Below are 18,251 nucleotides of genomic sequence, written 5' to 3'. Positions count from 1 at the left end.
ACTGGATGTGTAAAGCGCTTTGGGGTCCTTAGGGACTAGTAAAGCGCTATAAAAATACAGGCCATTTACCATTTGATTTTATTAGCCGACGTAATCGTGACTAGTCGACAAGTCGTGGCAGCCCTACCGTCACCTAAGAGCCAACAGAGCCCTAAACAGGCCATGACCCCAACCCCGGGTTGAGCCCTCCAAGGAAGATGCTCCTGGGGAATGCACCGACGCCCCAAGCCTGTCGCTACCCCCACACCAATCACAACAGCAAAGGTGGGACCAAACTATGACCCCCCTCCACCCCCCACCCCCACTAGGTGATGGAGCTGGTCAAAGGAGCCCAGAGCAATTGATCTGATGTGGTGGCAGAGGCTGTATCAAGACTAATGTAATCTAATAGATAATTTCTATATTGGTTAGAATTAGGATTATTTTTCCAGTTCATGAGGACTGTTTTCTTGGCTATGCATAGGGCAGTGAAAACCATATGGGCTATATTCTTTTCTGTAGTGACATTATCTAAGCTGCCCAACAAACACATTAAAGGGGAAGTTGGAATGTTACATTTCAGACACTTCGATAAGTCTTCACATATCTCGCGCCAAAACTTCTGAACTGGTGGACAGAACCAAAGAGCGTGGATATAATTGTCCACATCCACCCATCTACATTAAGGGGACAGCTGTGGAGCGTGTGAGCAGCTTTAAGTTCCTGGGAGTTCACATCTCCGAGGATCTCATCTGGACGACCAACTGCTCCAAGCTGGTCAAGAAGGCTCACCAGCGCCTCTTCTTCTTGACGACTCTGAGGAAGAACCACCTGTCCTCAGACATCGTGGTGAACTTCTATCGCTGCACCATCGAGAGCATCCTGACCAACTGTATAACAGTCTGGTACGGGAACTGCTCTGTCTAGGACCGGAAGGCGTTGCAGAGGGTTGTGAAAACTGCCCAGCGCATCGCCGGAGCACCACTTCCTGCCATAAAGGACATCTACAGGAAGCGGTGTCTGAAAAGAGCTGGGAAAATCATCAAAGACCCCAGTCACCCATCACATGGACTCTTCACCCTCCTGCCCTCTGGGAGGTGCTACAGGAGCCTCCGGACTAAGACCACCAGGTACCGGAACAGCTTCTTCCCCACAGCTGTCAGACTCCTGAACTCTGCCTCCTGACATCTGACCCACACTAAACACATGGACTGGACATACACACACCCACAACCATCTACACACACAATGGACGACTGTACCCTCATACACACAATAATAACATGGACTGAACCACCACTCACAACCACTTTATATAGCTTCTGTAGAAATTATCCACATATCTCACTTATCTTAACTGCACTACTGTATAATTCTGTGTAAATAATCATTCTGTACAATACGATAATTTTTAAATCTACAACTGTTTATAACCTGCATAGTTCACATTTCTGTATAGCTGTATATCTCATATTTCTGTATAGTTTTTTTTTTTATTTCATATTCTGTATAGTTTTTTTATATTTATATCCTGTTCATAGCTTGTACTCACTACAGCCTGTACATACTTATAGATAAAGCATATTCATAACATACTTCATACCGTGTACATTATAACATACCATAATAGATCCATTTCTGTAATATACTCACATATCTATATTATTGCTAATATATATTTGTAATATATCTATATCATGGCTAAAGCACTTCTGGATGGATGCAAACTGCATTTCGTTGCCTTGTACCGGTGACATGTGCAATGACAAAGTTGAATTCTATTCTATTCTATATGTGAGCGATATTCAAATATTCTCTCTCATGCAGTGAACAGCGGAGAATTCTGTCTACATGCAGAAAGTCATCATTTATGAGGCGTACAGCTTGCCACTCCAACTTGGTCCTTGTGGCCAATAAGCCAGTCTTCATCATCTCAACATTTTTCTACATACTGTGTACAGTTCTGGACTAACATGACTTAAATATGGTGGAATTTTTTGTTTTTTATTAAACAGAAGATTTGAAATCCAGTTTTTATTTTACTATGCTAACAGAAAACATGTCTTCAGTGAGGCAGTATCCCAGGCAGTAATGCACGCCATGTGTCTTTTTGACATTTTGATGAGTCATATTCATTTCTATATTATGAAATCTGTATATGACACTTTTACATACCTATTCTGGTCAGCTTTACTCCAGGATTCCACATCAAATCCAGCTGTTCTCTGGCCCAGACATAAATGCTTTCAGCTTCCTGCTTCAGTTCAAGCTGCTCTCCTTCCCCACTGATGGAGATTTTCTCCTGTTCCTCTTTAATCTTTGGAGGCTCTGTGTCCTGCTGGTCCAGTCTGGAGCTCCTTTCCTGGTCACTGACCTGCTGATCATCCAGACCTTCATGTTCAACAAAGGGAGGAAGAAGAATCAAGAAGGATTAAAAGGGGTCACCTATTGAGAATTTACCTTATGGTTTCAAGGGCTCTTGCATTCTTGCAGATGCTGCCACAGAAACATTCACTCATAGTCATGTGTTCATTGGGTGATGTTGATGTTGTTTTTTGACCAATGCATTAAACTATATATTTTTAGATATAAGTTGTAACGGACGCCTGTTCTTACACTTGAGTCTAAGGTTTATTTTGAGCACCTGACGGCTCTTTTTTGCTTCTCATCTATAAACTACATCTATAAAAGGTAAATGCAAAAACTGAGTTTTCTCCAACCTTTTCGGTGATTCGAAACGCTGTTTACATGCGGACGGAAGGACCAAATGCATCAAAAAATACCCATGTTGGTGTGGACGTAGCATAAAAGAGTTAATAGTTTTACTGCTACCCAGGGCTCGCAAAATTTCAAAATCCCTGGTAGCCCTTCGGGCAGGGACTCTTCAGTTTTTGGTAGCCCAAAATAAATTTAAGTAGCCCGAATAAAAAAAGAGCAATTTTTTGATTGATGTTTTGTTTCCTGTTTTGTTTCCCTTACAATATTATACTTTAATGTATAATATTGTAAGGGAAACAAAACATTAATCAAAAAATTGTTGAAACACAAATTACAACATTGTATAAAAATTACAATCATCAACTCAAATACTTGGTTCTAATTGAACAGAAATTTCTATGAACTTGTAAGAACTGTGTAGAACATGAATCAGTCTGTTTCAGATCCTGAATTTGAAATTTCCACTGAAGTCACGGATAAGAGGCAAGTGGAACCAAGATCGAGGCCATTTGCCTTTTGAAGTTTGCAAAGACTGCTAAATTGTGCCACTCTTTGCAACATAGTACGCTGTTCTAAACAGATCTTTCAGGTTTATTTTAGTATGTTATTTGCAATTGGTGTTTGTTCTGGGAAAGATATTGCAGACTGAGCAATAATGCATTTCCAATGGGGGCCTTTCTTAAAATTACTGGTCCCAGTAAGAGAGGCGCTTGTCGACTCAGAAATCGAGGGAAAACCAACAACACACCCGGCAGAACATTATGTTATTTACACGGTTGCACATAAGTGGTCCGCATGTGCGCATTCGCTGTCAAAATAAAAGACGCGCACCAGATAAGAAGTTGCAACGCGCGTTTGCGTCCATATAAAAGGCTGTTTTTGTCCGCTAGAGTGGGATTTTCACAGCACATTCTGCACCACATCTCTGTGCGTTCATCATTTGTTTGAAGCCAGCTCACCTCCTGCAACCACTTTTCCAAGAATACGCGCTTGTTTTGTGGTTCGAACTCCTTCTGACATTTCTTTGGAGGTGAAGGAACACCAATTGCTTAAAGGAGCTTGCTTCTTCGACATCTTTAAGAGTTCTAAACAAATGTCTGTCCTCCTCCAGAAAATCTTATGTACGCAAACAGGTGTTGCAACTTCTTATCTTTTTTATTTTGACAGTGAATGCGCACCTGCGGACCAATCATGTGCACCCCTGGTTATTATTTAGCTCGTCATGTTGCAGCCACAGAAATTCTTCTGTCCATGAAACCATAAAGCTGCACTTTCTTTTTGCCTTATATCCTGCTGCTTTTACACACGCACTCACATAACGCTCAGCGATTCTCTGCGCGATCAACCTCTCACATGTTTAAGCTTGCTGCGGGAGATTTCACTTGTCATGTTTGCATAGTAAGTAGGGCTGCACGATTAATCGTTAGAAAATCGCGATCTCAATTCATACTTATGTGCGATCTCATTTCCAAATGACAACGATTTAAAAAAAAAAAAAAAAAAAAAAAAAAAAAAAAAGGACAACAACGACTGTACCGCATTTTGATCCGGGACGTAATCTGCATGAAGACAAGCGCTCACTCTTCCTGCTCAACAAATGACAAGGGCGGAGCCTTATACCACGTGATACCGAAGCTGGCTGCTAAAATTAGCAGGGAAAAAACAACGGAGAGCACGTCAGGGATGACGAGAAAGTGACTGGAGAAAATCCGTCCCGGTCAACCACCCAAACATCGGGAACCTTATACAGCGCTTCCCTATATCCCTATAAAGTAAATCCGTTGGGCATCTTTCTTCGCCTTTAGACAATAATTCTGATGGCAAAAGAACCAAACGGGACAGGAAAAAAAAAAAAAAAAAAAAGGTAGGTACCCCCAACAGAATTTGTTTCCCCTGCATCGGGAGGATGCGCTAGGCTGTCCAAATCATGCACAAACAGTATCCCACAGTTGTTTATGTTTTTGAACCCATTTTTTGATAGCAATGTTGAATATTATTACACAGAGGGGAAAAAAAAAAAACTACACGTAAAATAATTACACCTCCGCCTTTCTAAATGGAGGGACAGTTGCTGCTTGTGTATATGCAAGTGTGTAAAAACTGCAGATAGTAAGATTAACAGTATTTTGAATCTATCTGCCATTGCAGAAATTAATCTCATGGCGCACAGCGTGATGTGAAAGGCACACATCTCTGACATTGTGTGATGAACTCCATATTCTTCGACCACAGGTAAATGCAAAAACTGAGTTTTCTCCAACCTTTTCGGTGATTCGAAACACCGTTTACGTGCGGACGAAAGGACCAAATGCATAGAAAAATACCCATGTTGGTGTGGACGTAGCATAAAAGAGTTAATAGTTTTACTGCTACCTGTAATTTATTGCAGCTTACTTTTGTTTTATTATTTTCTATCAAAGGTTTAATGTGTGAAATAACTGCAATGGAGTTCGAAAACAAAATATTGGTGAGTGTGCTTGGTGGGAATATTTTTTCTATACGACATTACGGTGTTCTGACAAACCATCCTACTTTGGCAAAACGTCCTACCGTAAGTAGTTTATGCACATTTCTGCTTTCACAGAGTAATTTCACCACAAATTTAAGTAGGTATGATGGTTTGCCACTTAACTTTGCCCATCAGAGTATACTTGTAGCTCATATTCATAAACCCAGGATGGTTTGCCACTACATTTTACACATTAAAGTATGGTTGTAGGTCACAGTCACAAAGGTATCATGGTGTGGCACTTGATTTTACCAGTCAGAGTATTTTTCTAGCTGATTTTCACAAAGGTAAGACGGCTCGCAACTTAATTTCGTATTGTGCGCATGCGCAGAAAAATTGGGTACGATGATTCGTCAGGTAGGATGGATTCTCAGAAAACCGGCTCAAAAGCACAACAGTAAAAAGGAGATGAATACCAGAGTGTTAGTGAGATAGAGGTTTTATCTTAAATTGGCATAGCAGGTTGGCTAAAATGGCTACCAAGGCAAAGACTAGTGAGCTTCCTGAAAGCCTGCGTTAGGTATGCTTTTATCAACACCAGACTAGGTGGGGCCAATTAGCACCAGCTGAACATACTGAGGAGATTAGGGGCTAAACAGGAACGTAACAGGTGGCTAGTAGCCTTCAGTAATAGCAATAATTCACACGGCAATAACGAAATACATTTCAAACTACATTTGGGCCATTTTTTTGTAATCTGTAGTGGAAAACATTTTAAGAGTAACCTTCTCAACACTGCACAGATATAGCTGCATACACTTTACTGGGGTGTATTACTAGTTTAGATCAATGCATTTATGCAAAGCATTTAGATCATGCCCAAGTAAATCACACAATCCCGCACACCTCCACAAATTTACTCACCTGTATTGTGTGCAGCAGAAGTTAATCTCTCCTTGATAAACTCTCTCAGATGCTGAACTGAAGACATTATTGCAACAAAAACCGATACCGCCAAACCAACGTCTTCAAACTTAACTCGGGATCTCTCAATAGCCCCATTGCCGCTATTCTTCTTTTATTGCTCTTACGGTAGGCTGGAGGATTCAAGGGCGTAATACTGCCCTCATCAGGTCAGTCCAGTCCAACATAAAGTCTGGTACTTTGCAGAAAACTGCAATTTTGCCATGAGATTATTAGTGATATCCTGGAATAAAGAAAGAAGAAAATACTTTGATTTAAGTTTGATTTATTGGAAAACCCTTTAGTTTGATCCAGCATTAATCATTTAACAGAACAAAGAATAATCCCTTCATTGATTATAGTCACTCTAAAAATAATTATATAAAATCTTTTTAATAAACGAGGGTCTCCTGATTTCTCTGGTACGGTCCATGAAGTGGAAGTGAAATAACAATATACAAATACATTAATATAAATAAACTACATACATTTAGAGCACAGAGAAAATTAAAGTTTCATGTGGAGCAAATGATCGTGGACAATTAGGATAAGGCTGTTGATGTGGTTGCCCTTCTCTTCCCCTCTGATAATAACAGCTAACATTTTTAACAACAATTTAACAATTTATCACTGTACAAAAATAAAAAGTATTTATGTTCATGTTGAGTCTGAGTCTGCAGAAGGTCGCAGTGCAGTGGAAGATGTCATGCCTCATTTCTGTATTAAAGACGCCAAGTCACAGTGGCCCCAAGTATTACAGGTCTGTGACACTGACTTCCCACTGTAATGATCAGAAGCTGATGCTGTAAAGTTAATATAGTTCCATGCAAGACATCAAGGTGGAACTATCTGTGTGGACACTAAGATGTGAGCTAAAGGGTAAGAGAAAACCTACACAAGTATGAGAGCTAGAAACGTGATATACATGTTCTTCCTGCTAGCTGTAATAATAAAAACATGTAGCAGATCATAAAAGGACTCATTCTTTATAAATAAGGAGACAAACAAAACACCCACATCATGAAGAACCTGGAAAGACTCATCCTCAACCAGCTCCGCCCTATAGTTAGGCCACATCAGGATCTCCTTCAGTTTGTTACCAGCCCCACCTCGGGGCTGAGGATGCCATGATATAACTGCTCAATCGTGCCTACGCCCATTTGGTCTAGCTGGTGAGCACTGTGAGGGTCATGTTTTTTGGGTTTTTTTTTTTACTTTTTCAGTGCATTTAATACATCAGGTCAGTCCTGGGTGATAAGATAAGAGATAACATCAGATAAGATTACCTTTATGAGTCCCACATGTGGGAAATTTCTTTTGTTACAGCAGAAAGTTACATAGCAAAAATTAGAAAACACTGGAATAGGATAAGATGATAAGAATAAGAGTAAGGTACTGTACACAATAGACTAGAATAAAATAAAATACTATATACAATAGAATAAAAATCTTGTAGTGTTTATAGGAGATGTAAAACCACAGTCATAACAGGGGTTTACCACCATGACACGGACCCCAGCTCAGTGGTGCAGCCTCAGCAATGAAGGTGCTGAACATGGTCCATTTAGACTCAATGTTCCCAGTCTCCCTCTGAATGGTGTCGAAGCTCTGCCAGAGGAGACAGTGACGATCTCAAGGACAGGGACTTTTCCTATGTAAATTACTAAATTCACTTGAGAAAAAATATAAGTAAGTTAGTATCAACTAGTGGTAGGACTGAGCTAAAGTGCTATCTGGGTCCATCCAGGTCACTCACCACCCCTGGTGGACACAGGTCAAACTTATATTAGACAATAGAAGGAATGAATAAAAATAAAGCATAAACAAATTTTCAAATTGTGAGTGGGCAGAGAATTTCTACATGGGTTAAATACATAACAAGACCACCTATCTATACGCCAAATGAGATTAATTACACATGTCTAATTCACTATATTGCCACTGAGGTAAATGAAATGCAGCCTGCATGGTGTAATAAAATAATAAACATTATGAATTAGTATAACACCTGTTAGTTACTTCTTTTCAGGACCGGCCTAGTTTGGTTCTGTGGTGAAAAGCACTTTTGGATTTGCTGCCTCAGTTGTGGTCTGGAACCTGTACGTCGGTAAGATTAGAGCTTCCAGTGACTGTGAAGACTGAACCTAACTCATACAGTTAAGACGATTCTTGAATTTTGATTTAATCAAGATTTTGATGCAAATTGGTGTTACTGAAGCTCAGAGAGGGAGGGGTGTGTTATTAAATTAAATTGCAGGCTGGTTTAAATTCATGTTGGGTACCTCCTAAGGAATTGTGGACTGCATTAAGTCCACTGTGATGTCTAATTGGCTAACTTAATCTGAAAATACCATCGCAGATTTGTTTAAACAATGTGTCTTCACGTCACTGATGGTGCTATAAAGGGAAGTTGTCAGACATGCTCTTGGCAGGCACGGGAGGTGTGTGTTCCGTGTTTGCTATTATGTGCTCCACTTTTGTTCTGAAAAACACAACTTCAGAAGCCTTTGATGGAGTACGGTTGAGGACCTGGAAAGTGAGGACGAGAAGGAAGTCAGTATGATGAAGCCCCTTGAATGTGTTCAATCTTTCTGGCCAGTTGCTTCACCAAAAGGCAGATCACACGAAGCCCTGTTTAACATCTCGTTTAGAAGTACTGTTAGTTTTTCAAAGAGTAGCAGGAGTGTGGGGTTGCAAATTTTAAAGGCTTTGCAGAATTTCTTCAGGCCGGAAAGATGTTGGTTCAGGCTTTTGGAACACAATTTAAACAAAAACACAAAATTTACAGGAGATGATGTGAAGTGTGATGCCAACAGTTTTATTGAACATACAACTTAATCAGAAACTTAAAAGAAAGGAAAGACCTCTAGCGTGTTCGCCTTAAGCACATGCAAGCCAAAAGCCAACAAAAATGAATAAAGATGAAGACTCCCGGGGCACTTCTGAGCTCCTTTATTGGAGAGGAGCTCCTCCTCCTTTATTATAGAATTATCCATATTTTATCTTTAAACTGATTTAATTCCATCTTAAACTAGATTGATTTCCCCAATTTTGTCAAATTCATTTTCTTAAAAACATTTATCTATTAAATGTGTTTATTAATGTCTCACTTTGACATTCATTGATATTCAACATTTGTCTTGCATAACTTTCTGGACTTTCTTTACCTTTTCATTCATCATTTTTATAGTTGGTTTTTTTTTGGGGGGGGGCAAGGTCAGCCCATAGGGTCAGGAATAATGACTGTTATGCCAACCTTATAGTAAGAAGCAATTAATACTACAGATATTTTTATGCCTTTAAATCAATTTGCACTGCTAAATGTAAGCTATAAATTTCGCTAATTAGGGGCTTCTACAACTTTGGACAGTTTGGACCATCAAAGTGACTCACATATATATAAAATAATTACCAAGTGCATCTTCAAATCCAGTTTCAGTTTCTACCAACCAACATATCACAAACCATTCAAAATGGAACACTGTTAAAGTTACACATTAGTCTAAATTATTATATCTCAAAACAACAGCTGGGTGTCAACAGGTGCTCACATAAAAGCAGTTATGATATAAACATAGAGAATAAACAACCTAAGTATGTGGGTCACAAACAATATGAGTAACTGCTTAACATTGTCATTCCCGAAAATATTCCTTTTCTGTATACAAAGCACTTCCCAAATATGTCAAGCCAATGTAAAGAAAATGTAAAAAAAACAAAAACAAAACAACAACAGGACTTCTAGCAGTGTGCAAGTCAGCGAAAAGTGATTGCAATTGTTTGCTGCTTTAAACACCTTCAAACTGTGAACTTCAGATAAACAACTGGCTTTAATTAAGGCTACCTCATGAACACGTGTATTTTTTAAATACAGACATTTCCGATTGTGTTTTTGAGAAATAGTTATTTTTACATTAAGACACCAAAAATATCTCAAGCACTGTCAAGGCCGTGACGAAAGAAATGAAGAAACTTCAGCCAAGACAAAGCCCATAAACTATAAAACAATAACGGCAGAAAAAGGTGATAAAGGTGCACAAATTTTATGCTGCGAGACAAACTCTGTTTGTCTTGTCCATGTGTGAAAACAGAAACTGAGCTTCCGAAAACATTTTCTTACATGTGCCTCTTCAACTGTCCTTTGCGAGTAAATCTTTTCACCCTTGTGAATTCTCATGTGTATATTCAAATTTGATTTTACATTAAATCTTTTCCCGCAGCTGCTACAGGAACATCATTTTTCATTTGTATGGAATTCCATGTGTCTATTCAAATATTCCTTCCGGCTAAATCCATTCCCACAGACGCTACAAAAATGAGGCTTCTCACCTGTGTGAATTAGCATGTGTCTATTCAAGTGTGACTTCTGCCTAAATCTTTTCCTACAGGTACTACAAGAATGTAGTTTCTCACCTGTGTGAATTTGCATGTGTCTATTCAAGTGTGACTTCCGGCTAAATCTTTTTCCACAGGCGCTACAAGAATGTAGTTTCTCACCTGTGTGAATTTGCATGTGTCTATTCAAGAGTGACTTCCAGCTAAATCTTTTTCCACAGGCGCTACAAGAATGTAGTTTCTCACCTGTGTGAACTGGCATGTGTTGTTTCGAATGTGACTTCTGCCTAAATCTTTTCCCACAGGTGGTACAAGAATGTAGTTTCTCAGCAGTGTGAATTTGCATGTGTCTATTCAAGAGTGACTTCCGGCTAAATCTTTTTCCACAGGCGCTACAAGAATGTGGCTTCTCACCTGTGTGAATTTGTATATGTCGATTCAAGTTTTCCATCTTATTAAATTTGTTCCCACAGGTGCTACATAAATGTGCTGTCTTGGGATTTTGAACTCTCAGTCCTGTTAGGACTTGATCTGACTTTTTTCTGTGTGAGTTATCATCCTTGTTTTCGTCCTGATCTGTCTCAGGATAGTTTTGAGAAAGTAGCTGTTCATTGCTTGGTTCTGGGTCACTTTGGTCACTTTCTTCAGGAAAAGCAGGAAAAGCAGGAAAAGTCTTCTGCTTCAGTACAAGCAGGTTTTCGTCCTTACAGTCTTGTTGTGGAAAATCTGAAGTGACAGATTTAAAAAAAAAAGACAAGAACAACACGTTTCAGAAATTACAAGGTAATCTTAACCATTAGCAGGTACCACATGATAAACATGTTGCTCAGATATACCAATGAAAGGCATGTTGTGGGGAGAAGCTGTTTTGCTGACTAATTTAAAACCATTTTGGCTGCTCATTTACAAACTATGAAAAACACTCTTCTTCTGTGATCAATTTAACTTTGGAATTGTACATTTCTCAAGTGATTTAAACTCTTGTGATGAATCACAAATATGTGATATCAATTACAGACCATCTACAGTGAGAAAATACAGTCAATATACAATCAAACAAAACAACAAAATGTTGTCATTTAAAATTTAAAGTGCAGAAAACATTTAACAGTTTACTTAAAACTTACAGGACACTCACTACAGTATTTATGTATTTTTTAGATTAACTATCCATTGCCTGATTGGTTGGGAGAATGGGAGGTAGAACCTTCACCTTTCAGGTCCCTCTTCTGGGGAAACAGCTGCCAGTATGGATTCAGAAGACAGATACCCTCTCTAGTTTTAAGATTAGGCTTAAAACTTTCCTTTTTGATAAAGCATACAGATATGGCTGGATCAGGTGACCCTGATTAGGCTTAGGACTTGCCAAAATTCATGACTGTTTCTTCTACTCACAACACCCTGTGTTTACAAAACACAGCCATGCAAATAACCTGTTCCTTTGTCAATTGGCCAAAAACAAGAAGGAAAAGAATTACATGTTTAGTTAACTTCCTGTTATTAAATTTGATATTCACTGTAAGTGCGCCTGCAGGTGCAGGAACGCAGCACAAACAAAGGAGTGACGACTGCAATTCGTGACCGACAAACAAAGTGACAATACGAATGACAAAAATGTATATGCAGGAATAAATTACAAGCTGATGTTTCAACTCATTGTAGGGTGTCTTCCTCTCTGTTGGGCTCATTTATAACAATTTTTTACCAACATAGTACAGTCTTGCCAAGGGGGCCACTGGGAAGCTAGAAATTTTGGCTTTTGGAATCAGTCAGTTTCCTTATTTCAGTTGGTCTTTAAATTTTTCATGTGCCTCTATTGGGGCTGCCACGATTAGTCAACTAGTCACGATTACGTCGACTTTAAAAAAAAAGTCAACAACTAATCTAATAGCAAAGCGTCGTTTGAAGCTTTGTAAGATCCTGAAAGATGCAGGAAAAAGTAGGATTTAAGAGTGTAATAACGGACTGAAACAAAAGAAAGCAGCAATGCATCTACAAGGACGCCAGCTGTCGTTAAGTCTGGGAGCCTTCTGAGAAAATAAAAGAGAAGAATTTCCAATGCAAAATCTCCAAAATGGAACAGCCCTTCGATGGCAGTACGACAGTGATTCACAAGCATCTGAAAAGGAAGCATGTGGTGGCTTCTGACGACGAAGTGGTTCAGTCGTCTCAGTAAGGTGATTGGCTAGTTAGCTGCTAACATTAGCGTAAACAGTGAGCTACTTACTCATATTGATAGCTGTAAACATTATGTTACAGTACTGCTTAAAAAAATATGTTGTCTTCAATAGACGATGTTTTCACCAAGCCAACAATATGCACACTTCAGCACACATTTTGTGTGCCTTTCAGTTTGCTGCTACAATCTGCAAATTTCATTAAAAGTTTAATAAACTATCATCTTGTCTTTATTTTTAGTTACGACTTACATTAAACACTTCAAACTGGAAGCTAATGAGCAGATGCATGCTGGTGCAATAAGCTGTACGTTTTACGTCCAATGGATGCATAATCTGATCAGTCAACTAATCGCAAAAATAATCGGTGACTAGTCAACTATCAAAATAATCATTTGTGGCAGCCCTAGCCTCTATAACATATCTCTGAGGTCTGATTAGGACCCAACGTGAATTAGATTTCTTAATACAAAACTGAATCTATCTACTAAAGTTTTGCATACCTATTCTGTGCAACTTTACTTCAGGGTTCCACATGATGCCCAGTTCCTGCCCGGTCCAGATGATGATGCCATTGGTTTCCTGCTTCAGGGAAAGCTGGTCTTCTTCCTGATTGGTGGAGATTTCCTCTTGTTTATCTTTAGTCTGTGGAGGATCTGTGTCCTGCTGGTCCAGACTGGAGTTCCTCTCCTGGCTACAGACCTGCGGGTCATCCAGATCCTCATTTTCCTTACAATCATGTTGCTGTGAGAGGTCTTGATGGACACAACACAAGAAAGAAGTTACACTGTGAGCAGGTCTCTCAGGTATGTGAGCGATATTTAAGGTGCACAAATGTTTTAAATATTCTCTCTCATGCAGTGAACAGCAAAGAATTCTGTTTACATGCAGAAAGTCATCATTTATGAGGCGTAAAGCTCGCTACTCCAACTTGGTCCATGTGGCCAGTGATCCACATTTTTCATTGTCTTAACATTTTCCTACATTCTGTATACAGTTCTGGGACAACATGACTTAAATCTATATGGTGGAAAATGTAGTTGTTTTTTTTAAACAAACAGAAGATTTTAAACCCAGTTTTTATTTTACTGTGCTAACAGAAAACATGTTTTCAGTAAGGTAGTATGCCAGGCAGTAATGCACGTGTCTTTGTGATGTCATCACCTGGCCTTTTGATATAAGTCATATTCACTTCGGTATTATGAAGTCTGTATATTACAGATTCACATACCTATTCTGGTCAGCCGTAATCCAGGTTTACACAACAAATCCAGCTGTTCTCCGTTCCAGACATTAATGCCTTCATCCTCCTGCTTCAGTTCAAGCTGCTCTCCTTCCTCACTGCTGCGGGTTTCCTCCTGTTCCTCTTTAGTCTGTGGAGGCTCTGGGTCCTCCTGGTTGAGACTCCTCTCCTGGTCACAGACCTGCTGATCATCCAGACCTTCGTGTTCAACAAAGAGACACAAGAAAATAGTGACTAATGTGATGATAAGAAAGATCAAGAAGGATGAAAAGGGGTCACCTATTGAGAATTTAGCTTATGGTTTCACGGGCTCTTGCATTCTTGCAGATGTTGCCACAGAAACATTCAGTCATAGTCATTTGTTCATTGGGTGATGTTGATAACCTTACAGCTGTCTGGGGTCTAATTTTTAGATGTGACTGCCAGTGATCATCACAAACTGTGAATAAACAAAGAAATGAACAGCAGCATGATCTGAATATGATCATGAAAGCAGTTAAAGTATGCTGTTGATACTAATCTTTTAACATTTTACTAATAAATATACACTCACTGGTCACTTTATTAGGTACACAATGCTAGTACTGGATTGGAGCCCCTTTCGTCCTCACAGCTGATTTAATATTTAATTCTTTGTGGAGATTCAGGAAAGTGATGGAAACGTTCCTCAGATATTTGTGGTCTATATTGACCTTAGAGCTTCACACAGCTGCTGCATATCTGTCAATTCCACATCCATGATGCAAATTTCATATTCCACTACATTCCAAAGGTGCACTGTTGGGCTGAGAGCCGGTGACTCTGGAGACCCGAGTACAGGGAACTCACTGTCATTTTAAGGGCACTGCATATTTTCTCTTTTTTGGATTACTCTCTGTAAATCATACAGATGTTTGTGCTGGAATATTTAAGCAGATTAGAAGTTTCTGAAACACTCAGACCAGCCAGTGTGGTACCAACACCCAGCATACCATATCTCAACATTTCTGGCACCCAGTTTTGCCTTTCTATTTTTTGGTCACCTGGAAGAACTAAAGAACTAATTTTATATTACTACTACAATAGCACTTTCCTCCCACTTGTTATGGTATATAGATTATGTACAAGTTAATAATGGATTGGATTTATATAGTGCTTTTCAAGGCACCCAAAGCGCTTTACAATGCCACTATTCATTCACTCTCGCATACAACCGTAGCTGCCTTCACCAGTGTGTGAATGCGAGAGTGAATGAATAGTGGCATTGTAAAGCGCTTTGGGTGCCTTGAAAAGCGCTATATAAATCCAATCCATTATTAACTGGTGAAGGCAGCTACGGTTGTAGCTGCCTTCACCAGTTAATAATGGATTGGATTTATATAGCGCTTTGTGTGTGTGAATGCGAGAGCTGCCCTGGGGCAGACTGACAGAAGCGAGGCTGCCATATTGCGCCATCGGCCCCTCTGGCCAACACCAGTAGGGTAAAGTGTCTTGCCCAAGGACACAACGACCAGGACAGAGAGCCCAGGGATCGAACCGGCGACCTTCCGGTTACAGATACGCTTCCCAACCCCCTGAGCCACGGTCGCCCCGTAAGTTCTAAGTTACTTCATTACTGGAGTTTGAAATTAACTTCCTCGACAAAAACGTAACAAAAAAGAGAAATCTCTGTACCTCTCTGTACCCCCAAACCTACTGGAATACATTACATTGCAAAACAAAAGAAAATGTTGCACTGATTAAAATAACTCTACCGTAACTGTGGGAACGTTTTTGCAGAGTATAATTTAAAAAAATCTAGCACTAGGTCTGGGTCATGGAAGTTTCCATCCTAGCCACCTCAAAAAAAGCTTACCTGTAAGCCAATTGATTAGCCTTAAACATATCTGTGAAATTCCAGAACAATACTATGAGAATAAAGAAGAGACGTTGAAAACAGTTAAAGAAAGAAATTATGAAGAGGACTCAATAAGATCTGCAGAAAAAAAAAAAGGTTGACTCAAAAAGTAGGAAGTTTTATTTAGAGATCAAGAAACCTCCAAAACATAAATCAAATCTTGTCTTCTAGACAACTTTTACACAAACACCCAGGAACATTAAAGAAATCATTTTAAAATATTGGTATAATCTTCAGAGTGATCCAAGCTTATCATTAGGGATTTTTAAAGAACCGCCAATGATAACTTAAGAGAGGTAAGAGAACATAACAGATAGGCTTGTCAGAGCTTCATTTTCCTTTTAATGTTCCTGTAGGTATTGTATTTTTTATATTAACTTGTTTGCAGGTTTCTGTGTACTTTTTTAGTATGTATTACATTAAGACATGCAGTGATTTTTTACATTGGGGCGATCGTAGCTCAAGAGTTGGGAGGTCGCCTTGTAATTGGAAGGTTGGCGGTTCAAGCCCCGGCTTGGACAGTGTCTGTCGTTGTGTCCTTGGGCAAGACACTTCACCCGTTGCCTACTGGTGGTGGCCAGAGGGCCCGGTGGCGCAAGTGTCCGGCAGCCTCGCCTCTGTCAGTGCGCCCCAGGGTGGCTGTGGCTACAATGTAGCTTGCCATTGCCAGTGTGTGAATGTGTGGATGACTGGATGTGTGAAGCGCTTTGGGGTCCTTAGGGACTAGTAAAGCGCTATACTAATACAGGCCATTTATCTTTTTTCCCCTTTTAATCTGTAGTGGCTCAGTCCAGAACCTATTTGGGCTGTGGCTTAACCAATTTACCAATACCAACTTGTTAAATGATAATTGGTCAACTGCTTTATTTGAGAAGCTGTGATTGGTCTAATTGGAGTTTTCTTTTTCTGTTTCCTGATTTTTATTTAAACACAAGCCATTTGACATTTTGCAATGATGCTGATGAAGACCACACACCGCGTTGGTCACTAAATAAAGCTGTTCCCTATTACTTTACATGTCACTAGAGTTTAAGTCACCAGAGCCTCTATCCACACGTTCCAAATGCCTCTATTTTCCTGGGTCTTTTCACTGTGTTATGAATAAATCTTCTTTCTTCTTTCAGTACCAGTACTAGTTTTATTTTGTTGTATTTATCCGCGACATAATAATATTGTCGGGCATAAACCGGTCCGTGGCGCAAACAAAGTTGGGGACCGCTGCTCTAAAGCACCTCGGGAATTGTCCATATGCCCACATGAATCCCGCGATGATCCCGCAACCCCCACATCTCCACAAGTTTACACACCTGTATTGTGTGACTTTATCCCGGGTCTGATATCAAGCAGTCTTAGCTGACTAATCTCCTCCTCATACCGGACGATCGTCTTTTCAAACTCTGAGAAGATTTCTTCTGCAGCAGAAGTAAATCTCTCCTTGATAAACTCTCTCAGATGCTGAATTGAAGACATTATTGCAACAACAACCGATGCCGCCAAACCACCATCTTCAAACCTAACTCGGGATCGCGACGGGATCTCTCAGTGGCGCCGTTGCCGCTATTCTTCTTCTGTTGTACTTATGGTAGACTGGAGGTGTCAAAGGCGTAATACTGCCCTCATCAGGTCAGTCCAACAAAAATCAATTCCTGACATAAAGTCTGGAGCTTTGCAGAAACCTGGATAAAGAATTTATCGTTCCCAATTATTCAAGTTGAGGATTAGCTGTAATGCCCATCTCTGACAATTCATTATGCTTAAGGTGTCTTACTGCAGACCATCAAAGCATGCTTAACACTTTACATGCCTCACACTCACACTGTGAAAGCCTGATGCTTAACATTGTCCGCCCCAGCTGTGAAACTCAGAAACCAGTCTTACTTGTTATCATCTATCGTCCACCTGGGCCTTACACACAGTTTCTGTCTGATTTCTCAGACTTTATATCTAATTTAGTTCTGAGCTCAGATAAAAATAATTATTGTGGGTGATTTTAACATCCATGTAGATGCTAAAAATGACAGCCTCAACATGGCATTTAATCTGTTATTAGACTCAATTGGTTTCTCTCAAAATGTAAAAGAACCCACCCACCACTTTAATCACACTCTAGATCTTGTTTTAACATATGGCATAGAAACTGAACATTTAACAGTGTTTCCTGAAAACCCTCTCCTGTCTGATCATTTCCTGATAACATTTACATTTACAATAATTGATTACACAGCAGTGGAGAGTAGACGTTATCAAAGTAGATGTCTTTCTGAAAGCGCTGTAACTAAGTTTAAGAATATAATCCAGCCACTGTTATCATCGTCAATGCCCTGTACCAACACAGAGCAGAGCAGCTATCTGAATGCTACCCCAATAGAGGTCGATTATCTTGTTAATAATTTCACCTCCTCACTACGTACGACTCTGGATACTGTAGCTCCAGTGAAAACTAAGGTCTCTAATCAGAAGTACCTGACTCCATGGTATAATTCTCAAACACGTAGCCTAAAGCAGATGACT

General features: G+C 39.7%; 2 protein-coding genes across 2 annotated transcripts; both read right to left on the bottom strand.

The window, feature by feature from the left end:
* Positions 1-2,146: 2,146 nt before the first annotated feature.
* On the bottom strand, positions 2,147-17,210 carry LOC148097495 (uncharacterized). Its single transcript, XM_087832164.1, has 5 exons — positions 17,056-17,210; positions 13,853-14,112; positions 13,125-13,376; positions 8,472-8,487; positions 2,147-2,390 (listed from the first exon to the last, which is right to left on the bottom strand). The coding sequence occupies exons 1-5, from the start codon at positions 17,208-17,210 to the stop codon at positions 2,147-2,149; spliced, it is 927 nt and encodes a 308-aa protein (XP_087688290.1).
* LOC148097496 (uncharacterized) lies at positions 8,729-11,293 on the bottom strand. Its single transcript, XM_087832366.1, has 3 exons — positions 11,281-11,293; positions 10,439-11,170; positions 8,729-8,751 (listed from the first exon to the last, which is right to left on the bottom strand). The coding sequence occupies exons 1-3, from the start codon at positions 11,291-11,293 to the stop codon at positions 8,729-8,731; spliced, it is 768 nt and encodes a 255-aa protein (XP_087688492.1).
* Positions 17,211-18,251: the final 1,041 nt, after the last annotated feature.

This window comes from Neolamprologus brichardi, chromosome 18 (genome assembly GCF_056152115.1).
Source record: "Neolamprologus brichardi isolate AB-2024 chromosome 18, ASM5615211v1, whole genome shotgun sequence".
Taxonomy (NCBI): domain Eukaryota; kingdom Metazoa; phylum Chordata; class Actinopteri; order Cichliformes; family Cichlidae; genus Neolamprologus; species Neolamprologus brichardi.
Note: the sequence above shows the minus strand (reverse complement) of the source record. Positions and strands in the feature narration are given on the sequence as shown.